The sequence below is a fragment of the Cuculus canorus genome, chromosome 3 (genome assembly GCF_017976375.1).
Source record: "Cuculus canorus isolate bCucCan1 chromosome 3, bCucCan1.pri, whole genome shotgun sequence".
Taxonomy (NCBI): domain Eukaryota; kingdom Metazoa; phylum Chordata; class Aves; order Cuculiformes; family Cuculidae; genus Cuculus; species Cuculus canorus.
Window position 1 is genome coordinate 82,983,136 of NC_071403.1, and position 23,205 is coordinate 83,006,340.

Consider the following 23,205-nt stretch of genomic DNA (forward strand, 5'->3'; position numbering starts at 1 on the left):
CACACAAAACAGAATTCAAACCAACTCTAAACTTTTTTTAGTGTAGCAGACCTGTCCTCCGTGAACCTGTCCTCCGTGACTTGCTCAACTGCAGTTCTCTAAAGCCATTCATTGCAGAGCCACACTGCTAAGTTGTAGAAGCTAAAATAAACGTACAGGAGGAAAGGAAGACCAGGAAAAAATACATTTGTTTTAGGCTATTACAATCTTTTTAGCAGCAAAATTTATCATGTCAGAAGACTGACTACTCTGGCACCAACCTGTCTGCTACAAAATACTCTAAGACATATAATTGTGTATGGGGGTATAAAATCAACAGTACTCAAACTCTTCATATTTATATGCATTTCATCTGGTTGCCCATCCTTTATAATTTCAGCCAGCTATTGCTGTCAACTGTATAATTACCTCTGGGACTGGCTTATGCCAGTGGCAATGGTTACTCATCACGTACAAGAGTTTACAGACCACGTCATTGCAAAGAGTGTCCATCCTCACCATTTATTTTTCATAAGCCCCTTTTAAGTTCAAAATAGTATCAGCAGCAGAATTAAACCCATAATTAAAGTCATATAAGATCTTCCATTGGCTTGAGTGGGAGTTGGATGATAGGAAATTCCGTTTCTGCCAGTCTGCACAATTACTGATACAGACATCCATATGCGCTAACAGTTTTCTTCTCATAAGTACCTTCAGCAGAAAGTCAGCTCTGTAACCCGGTTAGTGCTCTGCACCTTGCCTGTGGTTCTCTAGACAAGAGAATCCTTTCTTTCCTTTTTCCTCTACCTAGACAGAGGGAGGAAAAGTTGGACAACGAAAAGGCACAATGCTCAGTTTCAAACAATGATACCCAAGTAGCTTGGTGAAGAAGCCTGGCTTTTTGAAAATGAATATATGATTGGTCAATGTATTATATAGACACAAAAACAAAGTAAAAGCAAAACATATTATCTGCTGTTTGATTTATAATTCTAGTCATATGTACATATATACCCACAGAAAGAAAGTTTTAAGATAGTGTGGGGAAAAATATCACCCACTGGAATCCGAATCTCCATAAAGAGATATTAAGCAAGTAAGGGGAAGAAGCAATTTATCAATTTACATTTTACAAGCCATTCCGTCATGCTTATTCTATGGAAGAGTGCATTTATGCCAAAGTTTCTATGAAGTCAACACTGAAAAGCACTTTCAGAAGGAAAGCAGGCTAACACCGGTACTTCAGCTTTTCCAAAAACAACACCATTTTTGAATGTGGGTATGTAGAAACGCATGATCTTGAATTTTTCACTCACCACACAGTGAAGTGCCCACACAGTTATTTAATGCTGCATGTTAGAGCAACTTTAATGGCTGTGACCACACAACTTAGTTGTTGCAACACTTCCGAAACAACGGAGTCTAGTTCTTCATTTCATCAAACCATGAGTACATCAGTGAGGATCCAGTCTGGATTATTATTAACACCACAGATTATTTCAAGACAGATGTATTCCACCCTTTTGCTTCTGCAACCTAGAAAGTCCCCGTTTCATATTATTTACAGAACTGCATAGCAATATGTTCAGCTATAGGACTACAGTGATGTCATAATTAAAAAAACACACAAAGATGACTGTATCTCAACGTATGCTGCAACATAACAGTGAAAATTAACTCAGACTATTAAAAAAAAATTTATTAAGATTTTTTTTTCCATGAAAGATTGGTACTACAATCAATGTAACCATTTAATCAGTCAAGTATGTCTGTTATAGGCAGGCACAATATTACAAAACAGGCGAGTACAATGCCCGATTAAGCAAATACAGTCTGAATATCTATTCATCCACCACTTCTGAAAACAGAATTATCAAATATCCACCAGGGAAAAAGTTGAACTATTTTAGTTTCTCTTTGGCATATTTATCGGGACAATGAATTAATTATAAAAGTCTTCTATTGCTGCCAGTGCTGTGAAGAAATAAGTACTGAATGGAAGATTGCATGTCAGAACTCACTTTTAGGACTCAGGCGGTCTGGCTAATGTATTAGAACTGGTGAAAAACGTCAGTTCAGCTGCCAGTGCTTCACAAGGCAGACAAGGATTACATTGTTTTATAATGCAATTTTGCTGAAGGTATAAAAAGAATTACAGTAAATTTATGCACAGTACATACATATTACACACAGTTATATAAATACCCATGCTGTGGCTGGACTTTAGGAACTTCCTTTATCAAGAAGAAAGCTAGTTTCAGACCTCCCAACATCCATTTAATACACATTGCACTTTGCATCCAGTAATATGTTCAATTTCTGTACCTCTCAAAAATAGATTTAAAACAGAAGTGAAGAATAATATCGAATCTTTCCATAAACTTTGCTTTCTTATTTACATTGTAATATTCCATTATACATAAAGACTGCATTACGATACATTATCTTCATATAGCTTTTAGTAATACATACAGCTTGAAGCTATTAACATCTTAGCTCGGGAACAGAGATATGACCTGTAAGACTATTTAAAAAAATTCTACCCTTAATTTTGCTCTAGTTTGTTTCACTGAAACCATTCTTTGACAAAAAAAATTCCTCCTTATTGGAGAGGAAAAAACCACCACTGGATTTCCTTAAACCACCAAGATACTTAGAAACCATAAACATTTTTGCATAATTACATAGCCACTTCAAAGGCCTGCTACTTTTAAATTTAGAACAAGAATGACAATTGTGACTGTATCTTTAAATTAATAGTTTCTTGAACTTTCGGTTATTTTTCAAACATAAAACAATGAAAATGCAATCATTAATCATACATAATCTTTGCACAACTGGGAAGAGTTCGTATTTTATTAGGGAAAAAATGAACATGCACACACTCCCATTCACAGAGTGAGAACATAAACTACAGCAGCACTTGTCTCAAGTTATGGTGCACATGGTTGCAATACGGGGTATAAAACAAGAGTAGAATTTCCAACATCTGTTAAAACACAAAATACTTATTGTACAAAAAGTCATTCACATTCTTTGCAACAAAGTGAGGAATCAGCTGCTCAGCTTTCTGGGCTCTCCAGCCGGCAAACTCCTCCTTCTATTGCCACGGACTGCCCTGCCACAGCTCCAGGAGGAAGTCTTGAAATGTGAGTCTGTGGAAAAGTCAGGAGAGTATTATTGAGTGAGAAGAGAGGCAAAACTACGCAGGACACAAAGCAAGCTTGTAAGTATTGAACAATTAAGCTGTTCCATCACTGAAGTCTGAAGGCAAACTACAACACAACTTGAAAAGCTGCAAACAACTGGCATGCTTTTTTTTATTTTGTTTGCATTAATGTTTAATGCACGAAGAGAAGGTCCATGGTCCAATACGTGTACACCTTACAGAAAACTTATCCACAACAAATTCTATGACAGAGATTAATGCTTCAGAGCATGAGGCAACGGTGGTATCAGGATGCAAAGACACTTCTCTGTATAAACAAACCTACTTGTCCACCCAAAAAGCCAAAGACTACCTCTAAAATATTTGTCGCCAGCTGTCAAATAAATGGACCTAAAGAGCAATTATGGTTCTCTCAAAGGCATATTTTCCACTGAAAAGTTGTAAAAGCAGGCTTTTCAGATGGCTCTTTTTCAGCCAGAAAGTAGTTACATGTGTTTATGCACACACAACTTCACCTGATAGCTCTATTGTAGCTCAGTGACACTAAAACATAAAAAATCCTTTGTATTCTGAGGTGCATTTTATTACTGATGGGAAAAAGCATTCACGTATTAAAAGATACTTTGACTTATCGTGAAAAGTAATAAGTTTTTTTCCCCCCTTTGGCCCTATTTTCTGTACTGCGAAAACTGCTTATGTCTGCACTGTTGATTTTGAGCTACAGCAAGAGCCATATAGAGATACACGGATTGCTTCCATATAGGCCAAGTGGCTGAAGCCTCATTTAAACTGAACAACAAAAGAAACTTGAAGCACATTGGTACAAACTTCACTGTTTCCTACTCTCAGAGCTGCTGAGTGGACTCTGGTAAAACATAAAAAAGAGCATTAGTGGAACTCTCAAGTGCAACAGGGCTTGAGGTAGAAAGTGGCAATGACAGGGACTGACCAGCTCAAGCTATGCTCCAGCCCACCCCTCCCACTGAAGCAGAATTGCCGACCTCCACTTCCCTCATGAGTTACACATATCAAGTGACTCATTAAGGCTCAAGACAATGTAACATTTAAACAATTATTATATTAGGAAATAGAAGTTATTCCTTCTACGATATAAAGCTCACAACATAGAAGTTGCTGGCATTTAGGAATTACAGCTTCCAGTAAGCACAGCCAACTACATTTTGAAGTTTTTGTACATACATTATCTCATTTAAAAGATGTAAGTGCTGCAAAATGTAACTCACCAAGGCAATGGGTTGTGACAAAAAGTACAGATGTTAAAGGTCAGTGAGAACAACTTGCACTAATTGAGCAGAACTTTGAGACTGTAACCACAACTCAATGCATCACAGAGACATTTTGTATCTCAGAGGCAGCTCCTTTAACTCCTTACTCGATAAGGGTATCCTGGTATCTGTTCTTAGGTGGTCTTGTTTTCAGTTAAACTACAGAATGAGATTTAATTAAAAACATTTAAAGGTTTTCATTTGACTGCTAAAACTTTGATCTCTGGTCTTCCTGTTTGATAGATGAACATCTTCCTACTTTCAGAACAATTTTAGTTACGACCATAATTTACCACTTCAATGAGAAAAGATGCCTTTCAAATCTGTTACAATTTCCCCCAAAATGTAACTAACAACTTTTGGAGATGTTATTTCATAAGTTTAAATAAAAAAAAAAACCACGATATTTTTTACTTAATGACCGACAGACTCGAGACATTTTTCCAGGTTTGTGAAAATTTCTAAATGAGAAGCGGGATGGGATGACAGTGTAAGAGCAGCATTGCTCAGTGGGTACAGTAGCAAATTTCCTCAGTAGAAGAGTGCCACTGATTGTTTAGTGAGACCACAATCAAAGCAAACAACTCTAAAAGCAGTCCACTCTAAGGCAGACATCATTTCTAAGTGAGATAGCTTATGCAGGGATCAGTTAGAATTATTAACAGATCACTGAAGCAATGCAACAAAAAGTAGATAGGCACAAGGGTCCTGCCAAGAGGCACAGAGAAGAAACTTGTTACGGAAACAGAAGAAATGTTAGCACCAGCATGATTATCTGAATCAATTTTTTTCATTGTAACTACAACAGGCCTCATTTGTAAGTTAGTTTTCTGAGCCAAGTTATGGATTAACTTTTTGCACAGATCTGACTTATCCCTCAAGCAAAGGTTAAATTCCTAATAGATCCTTATGTAACTTAGAGGCAAAATGTGAGGTTTCATTGAATCCACATGAAAATCATAAATCATGCTATTTTAAAAAGTTAATTAAGCATAAGACTCTAGCAAGTTTTTGAGCAAGAAAAGAAAGAAATACAAAAGGGAAGAAGCACGTAGTCAATATTTGTCATTGCATTATCAAGACGGTATGCTTAAATAGCTGTCAAAAACACATTCCCAACGCAAAATGTCATTTCCCATAAAAGGAAAAACATGTTTCTCCTACAAAAGACCACAAACTACTACACACTACAATCTGTACATTTCCATTTGTAGAAACACCCAAACCACATACAACAAAACCTTTCTTAAAGCCTTTACCTGCATCCTGGTTTTTTGCACACTTTGTATGAAGAAGCAAACACAGATGCTGTTTTACACTGACTGCTTCTTACTACTTCCACCAATGGTCTCCTTATATAGAACAAAACCAAGACAGACCCAAGATGACAACATTTAAAATGTTATCTAATAAGTAATACAAAAAGATAACATTGCTGTGTCAAGACAACTTCAGATAAACTCCCAAATGAATTCTTACAATTATATCTCCATTGTTCTTGGCCATAAGAACAAACTCCAATAAATAAAAAGAACAAAGAACATTTAACATTTTTAAATGCAACCACAGAACTTATTTATACAGTGTTACATTTTTTTATCCCAACATTAGATTTTTTGCATTAAGTCCAGATTGTACAGTGAATTAGGTTTAGATTTTTAAAACATAAAAATAAAAAGTGAACAAAAAAGAACAACACTGGAAAGCTTTTAATTGAATTTGATTAGTCTGTCAGCTTTACAAGTCGAATGAACCCACATCTGGGGGAAATTGTGCCTGGGAGAACAAAAACAGTGAAAAAAAAGTCTTCTTGAATTAATCCTTCACTCAGCTTCATGGAAGCCTCTCTGAGGAAACTGTATGCAAAGGAAAGGTAGATTAAGAATGACAAGGTTATCTATATCCTTAGCTCATAAATAGAAATTGTGCTGCCCTTGAAAATACCAAGTTAAAAGAAAAGTGAGGCAGGTGAGGGCTTAGGGGGAGCAGAGGGTCTTACAGGTAGGACACCAGCTAGTCACCTCAGATCTTTGCCTGCAGCTTCAAGGAAAAGCCTTGTGCCCTCAGTTCAAAACTAAAAAAGGTAAATGCTACATGAAATATTTGATTGTGCCCTCCAAAGCAGAGACAAGTACACTAATCTTCAGTCTGATACTTGCTCTGCATAACTGCCATCCAAACACACATTTCCCTGTCTCCCTCTTAGCCAAATCAAGACTATGGAGCAATCAACTCCCCCAATCCCAGCGCTGTAGGCAATGCCCATGGAACGTTCCCATCTCTCAGTTCTGCATGCTGGAAAGCTTCCCACTACACTTCAATTTCAAAACTAAGATTTTTCTGTCCTGGAGTAAGTGTTAACTACTACAGGGACAATACACAGTTTCATATTTTTTTTTTTTTTTTTATCATTACATTTGATCTATTTTTCAAGTTACATATTTTCTTAAAACATGCTTTTTTAAAAAAACAAAAAGCATACTATGAGTTATACCAAGACTTACTTTATTCCATGTCTAGTATAGACAAAGATTCTGAAGCAACCTTGAGACCAAAAAATATAAAAAAAGAATTCTTAGTCTTTAAAGAGCTACCCTCTTCCTTTCAGTCACATAAAAGTATTAGTTTGACACAACAGCTTCATATTTTTCCATTAAAAGCATAAATACAACATTAAATGAATATAAAGTTTAAGCCAAATGACAGACAGTGCTGCATGAGAAAACTGAAGTCAATCAAACACTGCCAAGAGGACAGAGTACAACTACCAGATGGCAGCACATTCAGTTCTTAAGCAAATCTAGGGAGTACTTCATGTGTTTAGCTTTCTTATTACATGCTCAGGATGTGCTTTGGACAGAATAACTTATAAAACAAACTTTTTCCATTCATTACCCTATTGAGATGAAAAGTAATAAAAGACCAAGGACATGGCATACTTAATGAAATTTCTTTCTACCACCTTGCTCCTTAGAGAACACCACCAAACCCATATATTATTTACAAATTCAGAATCACTCCGCAGTCTACAAGCTTTCTAGCTGTGTACACGCTTCCATCATGAGAACAAGCTGGGCACCTATTCTCAATTTACTTTCTAGGCAGTAACAGCCCATTTTGGTAGCAACAGCCATCCTCTGCTGCTCTATTTCCTGAGAAGCTCTGCTCCAACATGTTTTGAATGTACCCTGGCCACGATAGGAGAAAGTGCCCCAGAAAATACTGGCAACTGGTGCTATCAGAATATCCCATGTGTAACTCATCTGGTGAAATCTTAAAAAAAAAGAATAAAAAAAAAGGGGGAGAAAAAAAACCCGAGAGGCTCCAGAATGATTATCTTTGTTGGCAAAAGATAGAAAGACAGATGGACTGATGGCTTGCTTCTGGCTCTCAGATACTGAAAATGCTGCTTCTACATACACATTGCTTAGGAAGCTAATAGTTTTACAAGATCAAATTAATTCTGTGGGTTAAGTACATTATTATACAGTATTTTTGTATCTAAAAAACATTAATATAATGCACTAGGGAAAAAAATTGAGAACATCAAAAACTAAAGCATTTTACTCTCTTTAAATCCTTAAAAGATGTATTTGGACAATTTAAAGCCATCTACCAATCAATCATCTATTCAGCTCAGTATCCCCGTATTTTGTATAGGCATTCTAAAATACTGCCATCCATTTTAAAATGTGATTTTTACCATTCTGAATTGCAGGTGCTAAGATAGGGTATTGCATTTATATTTGCATTCCTAGCTACACAATCCCATTTTCTCTGCTCTGTTCTAAATCACGGTGGTCAGATATGAGGAGAGTTCCAGAATTACTTAACTTCCCATCTCGGAGCCCTTAATTTCCATGAAGATCTGAAAACCAAATATTTGAACTCAATATTACCACTGAAAGGTACTTTCCAATAAATATAAATAATTTATTTTTATGAGAGAACTGGATGCTCTATTGCATGCAGTTCCTTTCAAGTGAAATTTTCTAACTGATCCACCAGCCTCCAGACGAGAGTCTGGAGATTAAAGAAAAAAAAGTATAACAGTGTCATCTACTTTTCCTGTCTCATGAAGTTAAAAGACTGTCTCAAGTCTGAAACGAATGACTGAATTACTTGACTTAGTATTTCTGTTAATTAAAGAGGCTCAGTAAATTTTTCCACTAATTTTCAAATTAGAATTAGGATTCTTCCAAGATGTATTTCTTCATTCCATGGGCTGGGTAAGTACCCTTTCTCCTGACAAAGGGCTTTTACAGATCTTTCACTCATTAAGTAAAATACAGAAGCCCATGACCAGAAAACCAACAATAATCACTATGATCAGTGTTGTCATATGTATCACTTCAAACAGAAGGAAATAATTTTGCTAAATTTTTCAGTGTTAGTAAAGGTGAATATATCTAATTACAACGCCTAACATCTCAATAGGAAAAGTGAACTATAAATGGTCTGCTGGTCCACTATGTTTCCTCATACTGGACAAAGAAATTAACTGTTAAGCCTAATTTCCGTTTGCATATTGCAACAAAAACATTTGGTGCAGACAGCAGTTGTTGCTGATGGATTTTTCAAACACAGCACTATGCAACACACACCACTACTGTTACCCCATATCTTGCCAAGCAACTGGAATTCAGTTCATTAGAAAATGGAAAGAAAGGCATATGTAGCTTTGCAATATTAAAACCTGCCATAACATAAAGCTTAGTAATTCATGTTATACGAACTGACTATCTGCCAGAGAGAGATTTAATCTGGCAACTGAATTGGATTACATTCAATATTACAACTAGATTTTTAGAAATTTATTGCCTAGGTCATCTAGCTGTTACAAAAACTAAAACCCATGAAGCTGAACTACCAGGATATGTCAGAAGTATTGCAACATTTACAATAACTGCAAAACTTAGTAACATTCACACACAGAACATACAGTAACCATATACCTACTAAGAACCATACCAAGCTGACAAATTATTTCAAATACACATAACACTGGACCAAAATGGCACATTGTTGGTATTGAGACTGTATTTTTCACTGAAAAGAAAGCACTTGGCCTTCAAACACCAATGAAAACACAATAAGGACGTACCTCTTTTTAAGCAAAAAACATCATCCACCACCAAATACTCTAAATTACTGAGATAATACAAGAAACTCAGGAGATTCAGGACAAAGAAGTTCTGTGGTACATCCTGCCCACTTACACTTTTTGTATGCTGAATATTCTGGGTTTCCAGCAAACAAATACCCTGCAGTCCCTGTCTGAGATAAAAGGGGCCCTGCTTGATTATGCACAGATACACAACACTAAATCAAAGAAAGGCTGCGTAGCCATAACCAGAACCTTCAAGATGGAGTTGGTATGTGAATTCACATTGCAAGCATACGCTGCAGTGTCATTTGAGACTGAAGAACCTCTTTTCCTTTGCAGTATTCTCCATTGGGCAAGCAGACAAGGAACATGAAGACTACGTAATTAAGAGAAGTCAATTAATTTGTAGCCTACCTACTAACCACCTTTCCTTCCTGTTCTCCATTTATGTCTGAATTCACTCATAATGTGATTTTAATGAGTTATTTCTCCCAATCCCTAATTAAAAAGCAGGTCTCAAAGTGCTTCCTGAAAACTGACACAAACTGCTCTACCAAATGCTACACCAAACTCAAATTTTACACATTGACTGTGACAGTAGGGACAGAACTCCAAGAACAAAACTGTAGTCACTAGAACAGAGCTACTGCCCTAATGGTGACAACGTAACTGTTTAAGCTCCCAGATCATAACCTAAACAGTTCAGGAAAATTGCAACTGTTTAACTGAAAGCTGCCAGTTATCTTTAAAGAGGTTACAGTTCCAGTAACAGGATGACCTTCTTAGCTGATGCTCTGACAACCTGTTGGATCTATTATGGATCCACAAAAGAAGACAACTAGAAGGTTATTCTGAGGACTAGTGTCTCAGAAAGATAAGACAGTTTGGGCAGGGAATCTAAAAGAGCTAACTGCTAATCAAAGATCTTGAACGCGTATAAAGTAACTCACAAGTCAACATCAGAATAACAAAAAAGAGAAATTATACCTCCTCAGTTTATGAAGACATCTAATCTCCCTGTTTTTCAACCTAGAAAACTTAGCCTTTGCTGATGCAGCAATCAGTGCTACAAAAGAAGCCAGGTAAGTTCAGAGGAAGTCCACAGACTAATATCTTCTAACTGTTCTCTCAGCTGTGGCCAGAAACTTCCACAGCAGACCAGAATATCCTAACAGCCCCACTAACAGCTAGAAATAGTTGATTGTCAGCTTATATGACATTGCCATTATACAGATGGCAATGCACAATCTTGCTTCAGGAGATCTCGGAAGTCCATTCATCTTCTCAAAGAACAGGTCTAGTGCTGAAACACTCTGTCATGGTATTGCTTCAGGAAGTAAGTCTGAGACTGGCAACTTCTAAAACAGAATATACTTGACCCCTAAGCTCGTCAGAGCTGAGGCTCACAGGCACAAACCTGGATAAGTCGTAGCAATAAGTGGTACAGATTAGTTCCAAGCAGTATATAGAAGAGTCAAAGCTGTTCAGATGAAAACTTTGTTTCCATTCACATCCAATATGTGACTAACATTGGCATCCAGTGATTACGAAACTGCTGGCATCAAGAGGGGTGACAAGAAACTAAGAAGAATACAGCAAGGATATGCTTCGATCAGCCGCTTACAGCAGTGATGTTAGGATTCAAGGGCATAAGAATGAGAGGGGAGTCAATGAGATATCCACTATGCAGGTAGTGAAGGTGACACTGCCAGGACTATCGGTGGGGAAGGAGCTGAAATAGTTTTTCAGTGCTGAGAGCAAGCTAAGGGCAAGTAATAAGCATGCAACCAGAGATGACTGTGTTAACAATAAGGTGTGCACTCGGTTCATCTGACAAGCCTCCACAGTATTTTTAAAGTAATATTCAACCAAACATTTTAAAACAACATTCAACAGGAAAAGGTGACTTTTCCAGGCAACTGGGTTCCCAAAAAAGGACTAGACACCTTTCCAGAAAGTATGCTTTAAATTAAACAATTATTAGTCACAGCGCAAAACTGCTCCACAGCTCTTGCAGGCTCAAGAGGCAAATTAGCCTTCAGGTAGTCTAGTTTGGAGAAGAGTGGCTGGCTGTCGAACCCCATCTTTTCTAAACTGAGAGGAAATAAACCCCTGTTGCACGGATACTTCCAGACCAGTAGTACTTGGAGAGCTCACAGTGCTAATGGCCAGAAGCACCAGCAGGTAAGGATTTAAAAACCACTTCAAGTCTCCAATCCCACTTCACTGTCCCGCTGTTCTTTGAAGGACATGCAGAGAGTTAATCGAGTATGTTTCCACTTCCTAAGAATGCCAGTCTCCGCAGGTGAGCTGGTACCTGGCTTATAAGTGTCTAAGAGCCTTGCAAGAAAGGCCTCCTATATCATCACAATCCTCGTGGGTGGTTCAGGAGATAGGTCCTATTATGAAATGCATTAACTGCCAGTGCAAAAAGAACCACACTGGGATTATAAAGCAGGATTCTTTTTTTCCCCCCTTAGTATGTTCCCCTTTATATAATTATGATCCTAATATTAGTCTAATTCATAACAATAGACACAACCTTCTCACTTGCTAGAAGTATTGCTATAAAAATGTTTTCATTTTCATGAAACTGATCCAGCTCTAAATCAGCCACTCTGACAACCCCTTGGTTTAAGAATAAAAGTTGAGTCCTAGACTGATGAAAGAAATAAAAATGGAAGCTCTTTACCACCCTAGAAAAACAGGAAAGCAAGATGTTTCCTTACAAGCTGCTGCCTGATCATTTTGCTATGGTACTCATAAACAAGTGATATTTTATACTTGTATGAATTCTTATACCATTATTCTTTCATGGCAACACTCAAAATTAATTGTACCAAAACAGTTTCTCCATTAAAGAGAAGGTTTTTTTTTTTTTTTTCAACTTGCAATACATTGTGTTCTATTTCAAGCCCAGTTTTCCAACTATAACTTAGTCTTAGTTGTAGCAGAATAAAATTCCAGCTTTTATGACATAAGACTTTTTGATCAATAGAAGTCAGCAGCAAAAGCATTTGCGGTTTTTCTCTGGAAAGCATTTGTGGCCACAGACTCAAAGGAGAAAGAAAGGGAGGGGGATTAACTCTTCAATGAAGGTCAAAAACATAATTTAAAAGTGAACCAAGACGAGCAGCTGTGTCTGTCAGCACAATCGAGATTACCAGCTGGAGAATTTACCAGCAGTATGAAAACAATGCACACCAGATGTCAAATGTTGCAACTGTGAGTAGGAAAACATCTCTGTGCATGGCACTGTCATGCCAGTACTCATTATCAGACAGATTTCATATTTAGCATTTATTTATTAATTAGACAGACACTACCAGGAATAAACAATAATACTTTGAGCCTTGAAGGGTAAGCCAGAGGCAGGTGTGCACACTGGAATAATTTAACATTGCACATTCTAATAATTTGCCTTCTTTCAGTGTTCAAACTACGTAATGATTTAATAACTAACTAGCACATAGTAGAACATCTGCAGCTGAGCTTGCTTTAGTTTCTCTCAGTTCAGTCTGAGCTTTCAGCTTGAGTGGGGATTCTTTCCTAATAAACCTGAAATAAATACTAATAAAACAAGTAAAACCACACTCTGTTCCACGGACAATTAACTGGAAAGAATTCTATATAAGCCATGAAAGTGAGTACTTCACTAGCACCTCTACCAGGACTTCCTTGAACAGCTGCTTCTTGACCTCCTCCTTCTTGGGCATTGTTGTCTTTTTTCTACACATTTTACTTCTTAAGGATGAACTCACCCATTCCCAAAGCTTCAACTATCATGTTACACCACTCCTGCCATTTAAAATACCTGATGTCAATTTCCTTCTTTTGTAAGATCTTATTATCCTGCTCACACTCTCTTCTGTATTTATCTCTCAAATGAAATATAGAAAAAAAAATTAAAGAAAAAAAAATAGAAAGATCTGTAGTCTTCTACTGATGATGACTAATCTTTCTTCTCCAGCAGGTACACAAGCAGCCATTTCTGACGAGAGCCAACAAATCCAGGCCCTCAAATTCTTTCCTTTTCCAGGCTCTAATATTCATCCTTCCATTAAATTGCTGGGTGTCTTTCTTGTTCTTATCTGCTGCTATAAACTTGCTGGCTGTCATCATCTCCTCTAATACACACAACTATTCCCGTAAACACCCCTGCTTCCCCCATTATTTAACTGTATCAAGGAGCTGCCTTCTTATTCTAGCTTGTTCTCCCATTTTTGTCATTTCCTTTAACTGGTTCTGATCGTTTGTTCTCAAGTCTAGAATATTTATGGTTGTACCTAAGTGTCTACAGAAATAATGTTTCTGTCTCTGCTTGCAGCTTCTCCCATGTGGAGTCTCATCGTCCAAACACCTCTCCTAAATGCTCTAGTTGCTACATCGCAATACCTGCCTTTTTCTCTCTTCAATGCTACATTCCTAAGACAAGAATTAACCTCTTGGTTAATCCTTACTTCTTGATCTTGATGTTAAGGACTTCTCCAGTTTCAATTGCTAAACTCAACGTTAACATATTTCTTTCATTATAAACCAAATATTATTATTAGGCCCCAAGAAACTGAAAATACGGATGTTAATATTCAAATTATTTATCACAGAGACTATTCTAGGAACTAGCTTGAAGTTTGCTTTATATGCTCTCCCTTCTTCTTTCACGGTGAAACTGCTTTATCAGAAGGAAGACACGCCCACAGAAAAATATTGTTATGACCCTAATTAGCCAGTGTAATTGAATCTGCCTGGACAAAGTTATTAAAATACAGTTACTGTCAGCAGAGAATGGATGTGTTTGTGACACCTTTTCCTGACATAATACACATGTTTGCATAGGTTTCTTAACTGCTGCAATTTAAAAACCAATAAGATTAGGAATACCAAATCAATAGATACATCTAACTGCTTACGTACCCATTACTTTTTCCATTCTCTTAAAGACAGGGATTTCTTATATATTTCATTACCATTATTTGATACCCTCCTTAGCTTCTGCACTCATTCTACTGTACTACAACCTATTCTTCATGGCTTACCTTAGCTTTGCCATCCTGGGCAGACATATATCCTACACACATGCTCTCTGTTGTGTGGCTCCACAGAAATTCCACTATAAAAGAAAATGCAAGAAGTCACAAAAAAATGCATTGCTTTAAAACACAAGAAGTAATTTAACAAGGCTGGAATCTTGAGAAACAAATACATCTAAAAATACAGTTTGGAAAAGAATAGAAAATAAACTTAAAGAAAAACTACTTACCAGAACAGTTTAATCTCAAAAGAAACTATTATCAAACAAACAAGATTTTCCCCACACTGTTTGAGGTCACACACCACAGAACTAATACTCAGAATGAGAATGTTACGGTGCCTCCAAGATGAGAAATACATCAACTGCAATTACAGTTAAAATATAGGACCTACGTTTAAATCAGAGGCCTGTTCCACCCGTAAAGTAGAAGCAGATATGATTTGCATTTGCTTGCCTTGAACCTAGATGTAAGTGCACTACAATAGCATAATCCCAGATGGAATACAAGGGTTCTGTAGAACTATAACACCATCAACAGAATAACTAGTAACAACCATTTTTCATAGGGCTGAGCATAACCATATACACAATACGTAACTACCAATGGGTAAATGGAGACGGGTGGTTTAGCTGCACACGTAGGACACAGGAAAACATGCAGTAGTAGTAAAGTCTGCAAGATGGGACTCAAGAGGTAGAGTGGGCAGGAAAGACATCCGGTGAAAATAATCCTGCAGAAAAAGCAGGAGAGATGTCTGATGGAAGCAGAATAACACTGTGCAACAAGCAAGGAAGATTCCTGGCAAAATTAGAGCAAGAGCTGGTCCAAAGTGTATGCTGAATTACATTGAGAGCATATGCAACCACCCCGTTTCTTTGGGAGAGCACCAGAAGTAAGATGGGAAAGAAGGAAGGAGAAGACGTGAGCCTGTTTTGACTTTGGCTTCCCTATCAAAGGACTCTCAGGTCTGATCAGCTTGACTTCTAGCACTAGCTGTGTAGTATCAGCTCTCTGGTACTGTATATTCAGAGCTAATTTAGGGTATTAATGTTGAAAAGCAACTGTTGTGTTTGTAGTTATAACCACTATGAAAAATGACCACTGCTAATGTCTATTGTTAATGTATGTTAATCCAGTAAGATCTTGTTCTGAAATTGGAAAGTGGTCCGATTTATTAATTGTTTAAACAGCCCATTGCAGTGCTCTTGAATTCCCTGATATAGAAATACAGCACTACTCAGATGCAACACAAAATTCAGAAAAAGAGCTAGGCTCCCAGCCAGTGGAGCTTTACGAAATGCCATGCTGTATTCTTCTTGCTCTATGTCACAGTCATTTTGTTTTGTGTTAAGTACATAATTTGGAATGGGGGGAAAAAAAAAGAAAGAGTAGCTGTTTCAGAATTCAGGATGTTTCACAGAATACCACAGGACGTCTAAAAAATTACACCAAAGTATACATTTTTCTTTTGGGTTGCAGAAGGAGCCTTAGATGAATTACACAAGATGCCATGAAAAGCTATTTTCAGATATTTCTTTAGAGAGAGACTTTCACATACTGCAAAAGCATCATTAGATGGTTTTAAAACTCTTATTCATCTATATTCCTCACATTCCTTCAATATGACTGACGAAGGTCATAGCATGCTGAGCATGCTTATCCTTTGAACCCTTGCACAGCAATTAACCTGGAGTAGAAGATCAAAGATAGAAAATCCCTGCAAGACTTGAAGATTCTGACAGATATGTAGATACCATCATAAAAGAAAAACGAACTGCATTTAGGTATGCAATTTGCTACTCCCGTAATGGATTCATGACTGATATTGCCAAAGGTTAGTTAGAAGCTTTTAGAGAGTGAAACATATTTAGTGCAACACAACTGCGTTCGATGAGGCCAAACTCTCCCTAATACCCTAAAGGTTCAACTGTCAGTGAAAGCATTTATTTTTTGGAGACAAATTCAAACTTATCTTTCAATTTTGAGAAGTCAAGCAAATACTCTCAAAGTATTATTTCTTTGCCTTTGATAGCTCTAGGCAGATTCTCTTAAGTTTTTAATAATTTTTTTACTTCTACATTGTCCACCAAAGATAGAATGTACTTGCAAGAAACATGGCTACTGCTAGCTATTACATGCAGTGGAATTACAATGAAAATCCTAAATTACACACTTATCTGAAGATATTTCACATATTTTCAACCATTTAATAAATCACTTTCTTGCAATTTATTTCAATAGTTAAAAAAAACTAAAAAATATCATTCCTGTAAAGACATGAGGTTTCATTATTCTATACACTGAGTTCTTTAACATTAGACAATTTATTTTTAGTCCAACCAACACAAATACTACATATGCTTAATTATATATTAAATCAGCATACACTATAAGGCAGGAACAGAAAAAATATCTTTAGAATAAGCTGTGCTACATAAATCTTATTTCAGTGAAAACAAAAAATCCCCAGACAAACATCCTTTACTTATGTATGATACATGTGGGTTTTCTTCATTAATTTTTGAGGAAAAAATACTAAATCTTTCTCAATTGGAACATGTTTTCTTACATGAATGACAAACACTAAATGAATAGAAATAATTCACTTTTCTACTAGATCAATAATGCCACAATTATTCCATTCATAAATCTGAACACTGTAAATCACACTTGCAAAATTCTCCATATATTTGGCAAAACATGCCTTGACTCTGGAGTCAGGTTTAGACAGTCTTGGCTTTCAAATTGACAATTGTCTTAATTTCGACTAAGTCTATTTGATAGTCTACTTCTCCTAAAAGACAAGCTATTCAAGTAATAACTCAAAAAAATATAGCATACAAAAGCTGTTTATAAAACTTTTTCCCACCCAAGCCTTCCAAAATTCCTTTGTTGTCCATCAGAATAACCCCACAACCATCATCAGAATTGTAAGGATTCAATTCCCAAGTCTGTGGTTCTTTGTAATAGCAAAATAAGTGTATGTGATACTCTTACAAATAAAATGAGATGCTGACCAAAACCGTAAAACACACAAACTGCAACTGTTGGGAAGAGAAACATGAATTTTATTAACTGTATTGAGTAAAATTACTTAAGACTGAATGACTAGAGGTGGGGTACGATCAGACTCAAGTTGACCAACACAGACAAAGCAGTTATGATAGTTAAGATTCCTGTAATGCAAACCAGCAAGGTGTAATACAAGAATAGAACTGAAATATAACATAGACCTCATCCTGTGCCACTGTAATAACTTGATCCTAACATCCTGGAAGTCATTAAACAGGCAGCAATAAATACTGGAGTTTGTGTGGGTTAACCCATCATTAAGAATGTATGTGCCGGCTCCCCTTTAGCACACACTCTGCATGCTACCCCCAGCCTGGCTGTAAGCAGGCAGACTCTGGTGACATGATGTTAGTATTTAGTGGGACAAAACCAGTAACGAATTAAAACAGATGTGACTCGTCTTTCTAAACAATAGATTATAGGTTAAAAGAAATTATGCAGTTCGAGAATTACCAGGGGAGACGCTATGACCTGCCTTCACACACAAAGTTGAATTAGGTGATCAAATTTGTCATATGAAAGCTACTTAAAATCTGTACTGCTGCTCGTGGCAATTCAATAAACACTTGGGGAAATAAAGCAGAGAATTATACAAAGGAAAAAAAACTTTAATTCTGGTAGCATAAAGCGAATATGTATTAGACAGGTCCATGTGATCCAATACATAAGCACACAACATGACCAGACACAAATGCCCACATCTGAGGAACACCACGGGAAAGGAGATGGTACAAGTGTCATGCTGAAGTAATTCATACGCCTTCAGTCCCAAACCCTTGCCTTCAAAGAAGAACATGGGCTTTACTGTCTCTGGGTTATATTTCCACCCACCTCTGCTAGTAGCCCACAACGTTCAGTTTTTTAGCTCTCTCTCTACAACAAACCACATAACAGCACTATAACACACTTGTTCCATTGTAAAGCAGCAAGACAGATGAGGATCTTTTTTCTAGGCCACAAACAGGGCTGAAGGGCTGTAAAGCTCACAGCCTTTTTAACCAGTCAGCTCCTGATGGAAGTGAAGTACGATTTTCTGCTCATCTCAATATAAACAGCAAGCACTCCTGTTGTCTGAATATGCAAATAGTAACTGTGACTTATCTGAACAGATTTTCCTGGGCATAACAAAAAATTTCCAACCTTAGAACAACTGTCCTTCCAAATTTTACGTCGAACCTCCAAATTTTAACATTTTGTCCTGCAAAAAGGAGGAACAAATAACTTTTTGGATAGCATTTTTAACATATAATCACTGAGCAACAGTGAATAGTCTTATGCATTACCCCTAGCTAAAAAATGCAATTTTTTTGTGGGGAACTGTCACACTTTAGCCCCAGCCCTGCTAACTTCAGCAGCTAAAACCGAGCAGTTGGGCTTCCACTTTCCTTCCATCCCACTCCCAGGGAAAGGGGAAATGGAAATGAGAGGGAAAAAGACTGCAAGTTGAAAACTGAAACTACAGCTTTAATAAAATAATAATGATAATAATAAATAAAATAACAAGAAAATATATACAAATACATGAAATCGCACCCCCACCCCACCCCTCAATGACTATACGTCACCACAAATGCTGCAAAGCAGACACGAGGGAAAGGGTCCGAGGCCAGGAGGGAGCTGAGCTCAGGAACTGGATTCAGGAACGCACAGAATGCCCCGGGATCAGGGGCAAACAGACAGACAAGGTCCTCACCGGACATCAGCCATCAAAGAAGAGAGAGAGGTTCTTGTGATCTGTCAGTCTTATACCAAGTATGATGTATATATGATGGAATACAGTTGGTCAGTTTTGGGGTCACCTCTCCTGTCTGTCTGTCCCTAACAGCACCCCACCAGATCGAGGATTGGTTACTGTAAGAATAAGAACTGGCCTTTCTGCATACTGATGCCTGGTGTAATCACTTCTAGACAGAAACACTGAATGAGAAACATGCAGTTAATTTTAGAAAATGAAGTTCCTTCAATGAGATTTAGCTGAAGTCAGAAAACTGATTCTGCTTTAGCTGAAACCACAACAGGAACGCACCCTGCCTTGACACAAATGTTACTTCTATATCATGGTTTTTAGAATAATTCCACACAATGCTCTGAATCACAATTCTGCTTAGAAATAGTGAGTCAGAAAGAATGCACTTTTCCACAGTTTTAGAGGACAAACAAGGTTAATACAACTATTTCACTTTCTAGAGTTTTATCATCTCAAACAATTTCAATTCCTTTTTGTTTTCTCTGTGGCTTTTGAACAATGGCAAACACATACAGACAGTTTTTATTTCATCTTTCACTTTCAGTTAGCACCTAGCTCAAGTAAAAATGAATTTCTTACCTAGTAGGGTTCGCTTTTCCTGTGATGATTCAGGCTCTGATGAATACCTGCAAGATCGAAGAACTATCACACCTCCGAGTACACCATCTTCATTGGCTAGAAAAGGTGAACCTGGATAAAATTGTTGGGGAGAATTATTTGCAATAGTAGTTTTTTTGGTATTTTTTTATTTTACTTTCCTGCCTTTTCCCTTTAACCATGTCACTAAGGGTTGAAAAGTCTGTCAGGTCAATCAGTGGATTTAAAAACCATAAACTTTACTTTTTTATAGTGTTTCTAATAAGTAACTTTCTTAATACTATCTACTAATCCATCAGCAATCAGAAAAGGGAAAAAGCTACACAGAATTAAAAAAATATATACTGGAAATTACGTTCCTGAGTGCAAAAACACTCATTCATGGAACAAGGAAGACAGAATAATGGAAAACGTCAAGTTGAAAAAAATAATTGCTCAATATTTAGTTTTCTGTATTACGAGGAATGTAAAGATGGTCACATATTAGAAAAATCAAGCAAATTTGGGTCACTTACACTTTATTCATTTTTCCCCAATTTCAAGCACTTCGTACAGAGACATCGTCAAGCTGCTATAGACTGTGTTTCTCGCTGTTTTACGAATATTAGCAGAAAACTCAAACCAAATCCTACTTTTTACAACCGCTTTTCTGTTGTTAATTGAAGACATATGATACAAAATATGTTCTATCAGAAGCTAGAAAAGTTCTAAAGTTAGCTGAATCAAGTCTAAGTATTCTTTTTTGTGGTTTGTAATTTGAAATGAGATTCCTACAGTTTTAAATATGGAAGCAATGGTATGATTTAAATACGATTTATAATGTCTTGAGCCACAAAACTAATCAAGTTCTTGCACTTAAACCCCAAGAGACCCATCATACATTGGCAATATACTGTAATTTAAAGTTGAGCATACAATTGCAACAGCCATTTCACATATTTCAATTTTTTTCTTTTAAATAAATTAGCATACTATATGTCTAGCATACACACACTGTAAAGAGATTTGCTGGCCTCAAGAACTTTAGAGCAGATCTACTCATCAGCCTCTTTCAATCTGCCCACAGCTATTGGTATGATCAAAATTACTACTTTGTTGCAAATAACAGCAAAAAATCCCGGTAAGATCCAACTTCAAGATTCACTGTAAGGAAAAACTAAAAGCTTTACCCTGTTTACTTTCAGCTTAAGAGCAGCCATGTTCAAAACTGATATAAGGTGATCATCACAACAGAGGATCGTATTGCGGGAAAATAATGTGTGGTATACTTAATAAACAGTAATATCATATTTGACCTAGAACAAACATATTCTCTTTAAAGCACCACTTGCTTTGCACAAGAACTAATACAAGATACCAATTACACCCACTGTATAATGCTGACGGTGAACCTGTCAACCAAGAATCCAGCCAATCATAACATAGATAACTAAACAGGAAAATATGTTTAATTAAAACACACATGCAAGGCTTGTGAAGTTATAAAGAGTTTTACTACCCAAATCAAAATCTTTCACCCCATGGTTTCCAAGATTCTGAGTATCCCTCTTACACTTTCATTGCATTAACCAAGCACTGGCTCAGTATTTGGTATGATTTCTGCAAGCAAATGAACAAAAACCCAACTGGTTTTCTCCATAGGGGGCAGGCATCCTTTAATATTTACTTTGTAAACCCAGGTGCTTAAAAACTAATGTACTAACCTGAATCTGGTCTGCAGACTTAATCTTACACTCAACTGCATAAATTATTCAAGCTCAAAGCCATGCTATGATGAAAAGTCATTGGAAATAAAGTTTTCGTTTGCTTTTTCAGTAAGCAGTATTTCTCCTCTTTCAAGGGCTGTGAAAGATTCTTTCAAGGTTCTAGTGAAAAATACTAATAATTTCTTCATTTAAAATGGTTAAAAATGTTCTACTTCAGCAGAACACGGCCAGCAAACAGCATTTAAGGAAGATAACATATTTAAAGCCCTACTAAAACACTGCATGGATGCACATAAACCAGACAGCAACTGCTGATTATAGACTTGACAACACTAAAGTCTTGTTCCAGAAATGCTTACATTGGGTGAGTTAATCATCTTTTTTTTTTTTTCCTCCTCCACTCAGAGAAATGTAGATGAAAGAATAGTCTATAAATAAACCAATCACATATTTATTCATTTTCCCAGTATTTTTGTCAACTGTGTGCCATCATCACTGATCAAATTCTCAACAGCCCGAATAACTTGCACATGCTCGGCTCTCTCTTTTTAAACTTTGAGATGACTTGGCAGTACACTTCTTCCCGTGTAGAGTATGGAGCAAAACACGTAACACTACGTTTCCATCAGAATTCTTTCATTTTTACAGGGATTTCTTCGCAAGAACAAAACATTCATCTCCTTCAGTGGAGTAACCGAGAGAAGTAATCACTCAAAGTATGCATTTTCTGAGACTTGTTTTTAAAAGGGGTTTAAAAAAAGAATTCAAAACTTGAGCTTTAAGACAAACGAGCTTCTATTTTCATCCAGAGATGCCCTAGCTATACACGCACAACTATGCTCATGAGAAGCCAGTTCTGCAAAGTGTAAACAGCATTTACTTATCGAGTTTTATCATGCTGTCCATAGTATTGCCCTAAATATGTACACAGCAGTTTTCTGAACAAGTTTTCCTTCAACGATTGTGCACCATGGAAGTTTTATTACCAGTCCATAAAACTCAGTCTTTGAAGTCCCTGCTAAACAGTTAAAAGCTAGAAAACTGACAGCATCGATTCAGCCTTTGCTGAACTACACTGTGACTCTACCGTTATTTCAACTAGAAAACTCAACTAGAAGAGGATTAATTTTAATAGCATGCCACACGATAAAGGCATGATAAACTATAGTTTTAACTTCAGCAGTCATAAAACACACCAGATAAGCAAGAAAATGACTTCTTTACGAACAACACAAGTTAGGACAAATTATGCCAAATGAAAGGTCTTACTGCACTAACATGGTAAGAACTGAAGAACTGTCCATAATGGTAGTGCTGGGGTGATAAAGAGACGAGTAAAATGACCTGGAGTGACATGAAGTGGGCAATTTGAATGGAGTATTAAACCAGGAGATGTCTTCAAAATGTGTTATGCAAACAAAGCACAAAAGATGCTTTCACATTCCCTCTCTTCTACAGACAGAAACACAGCATTACTTGCCCAGTGGTGCACAGCATCAAAACCCAGAA

The 23,205-nt window shown here is 36.9% G+C and overlaps 1 protein-coding gene across 6 annotated transcripts in view; it reads right to left on the reverse strand.

Annotated features, from left to right (window-relative positions):
* Nucleotides 1-574: 574 nt before the first annotated feature.
* Nucleotides 575-23,205, reverse strand: part of TASP1 (taspase 1) — a 91,387-nt gene continuing 68,756 nt past the window's right edge. For 4 of the 6 annotated variants that reach the window (XM_054061502.1, XM_054061506.1, XM_054061503.1 and 1 more), the window contains 3 exons: nucleotides 19,973-20,083; nucleotides 14,578-14,651; nucleotides 579-3,134 (listed from right to left, as the gene is read on the reverse strand). In XM_054061502.1, coding sequence (XP_053917477.1) covers nucleotides 3,042-3,134; nucleotides 14,578-14,651; nucleotides 19,973-20,083 — 278 coding nt within the window. In that variant the 3' untranslated portion in view covers nucleotides 579-3,041. Of the gene's footprint in view, nucleotides 3,135-6,938; nucleotides 6,979-14,577; nucleotides 14,652-19,972; nucleotides 20,084-23,205 lie in introns of all 6 variants that reach the window. The other 2 variants (XM_054061504.1, XM_054061505.1) reach the window with 2 other exon arrangements.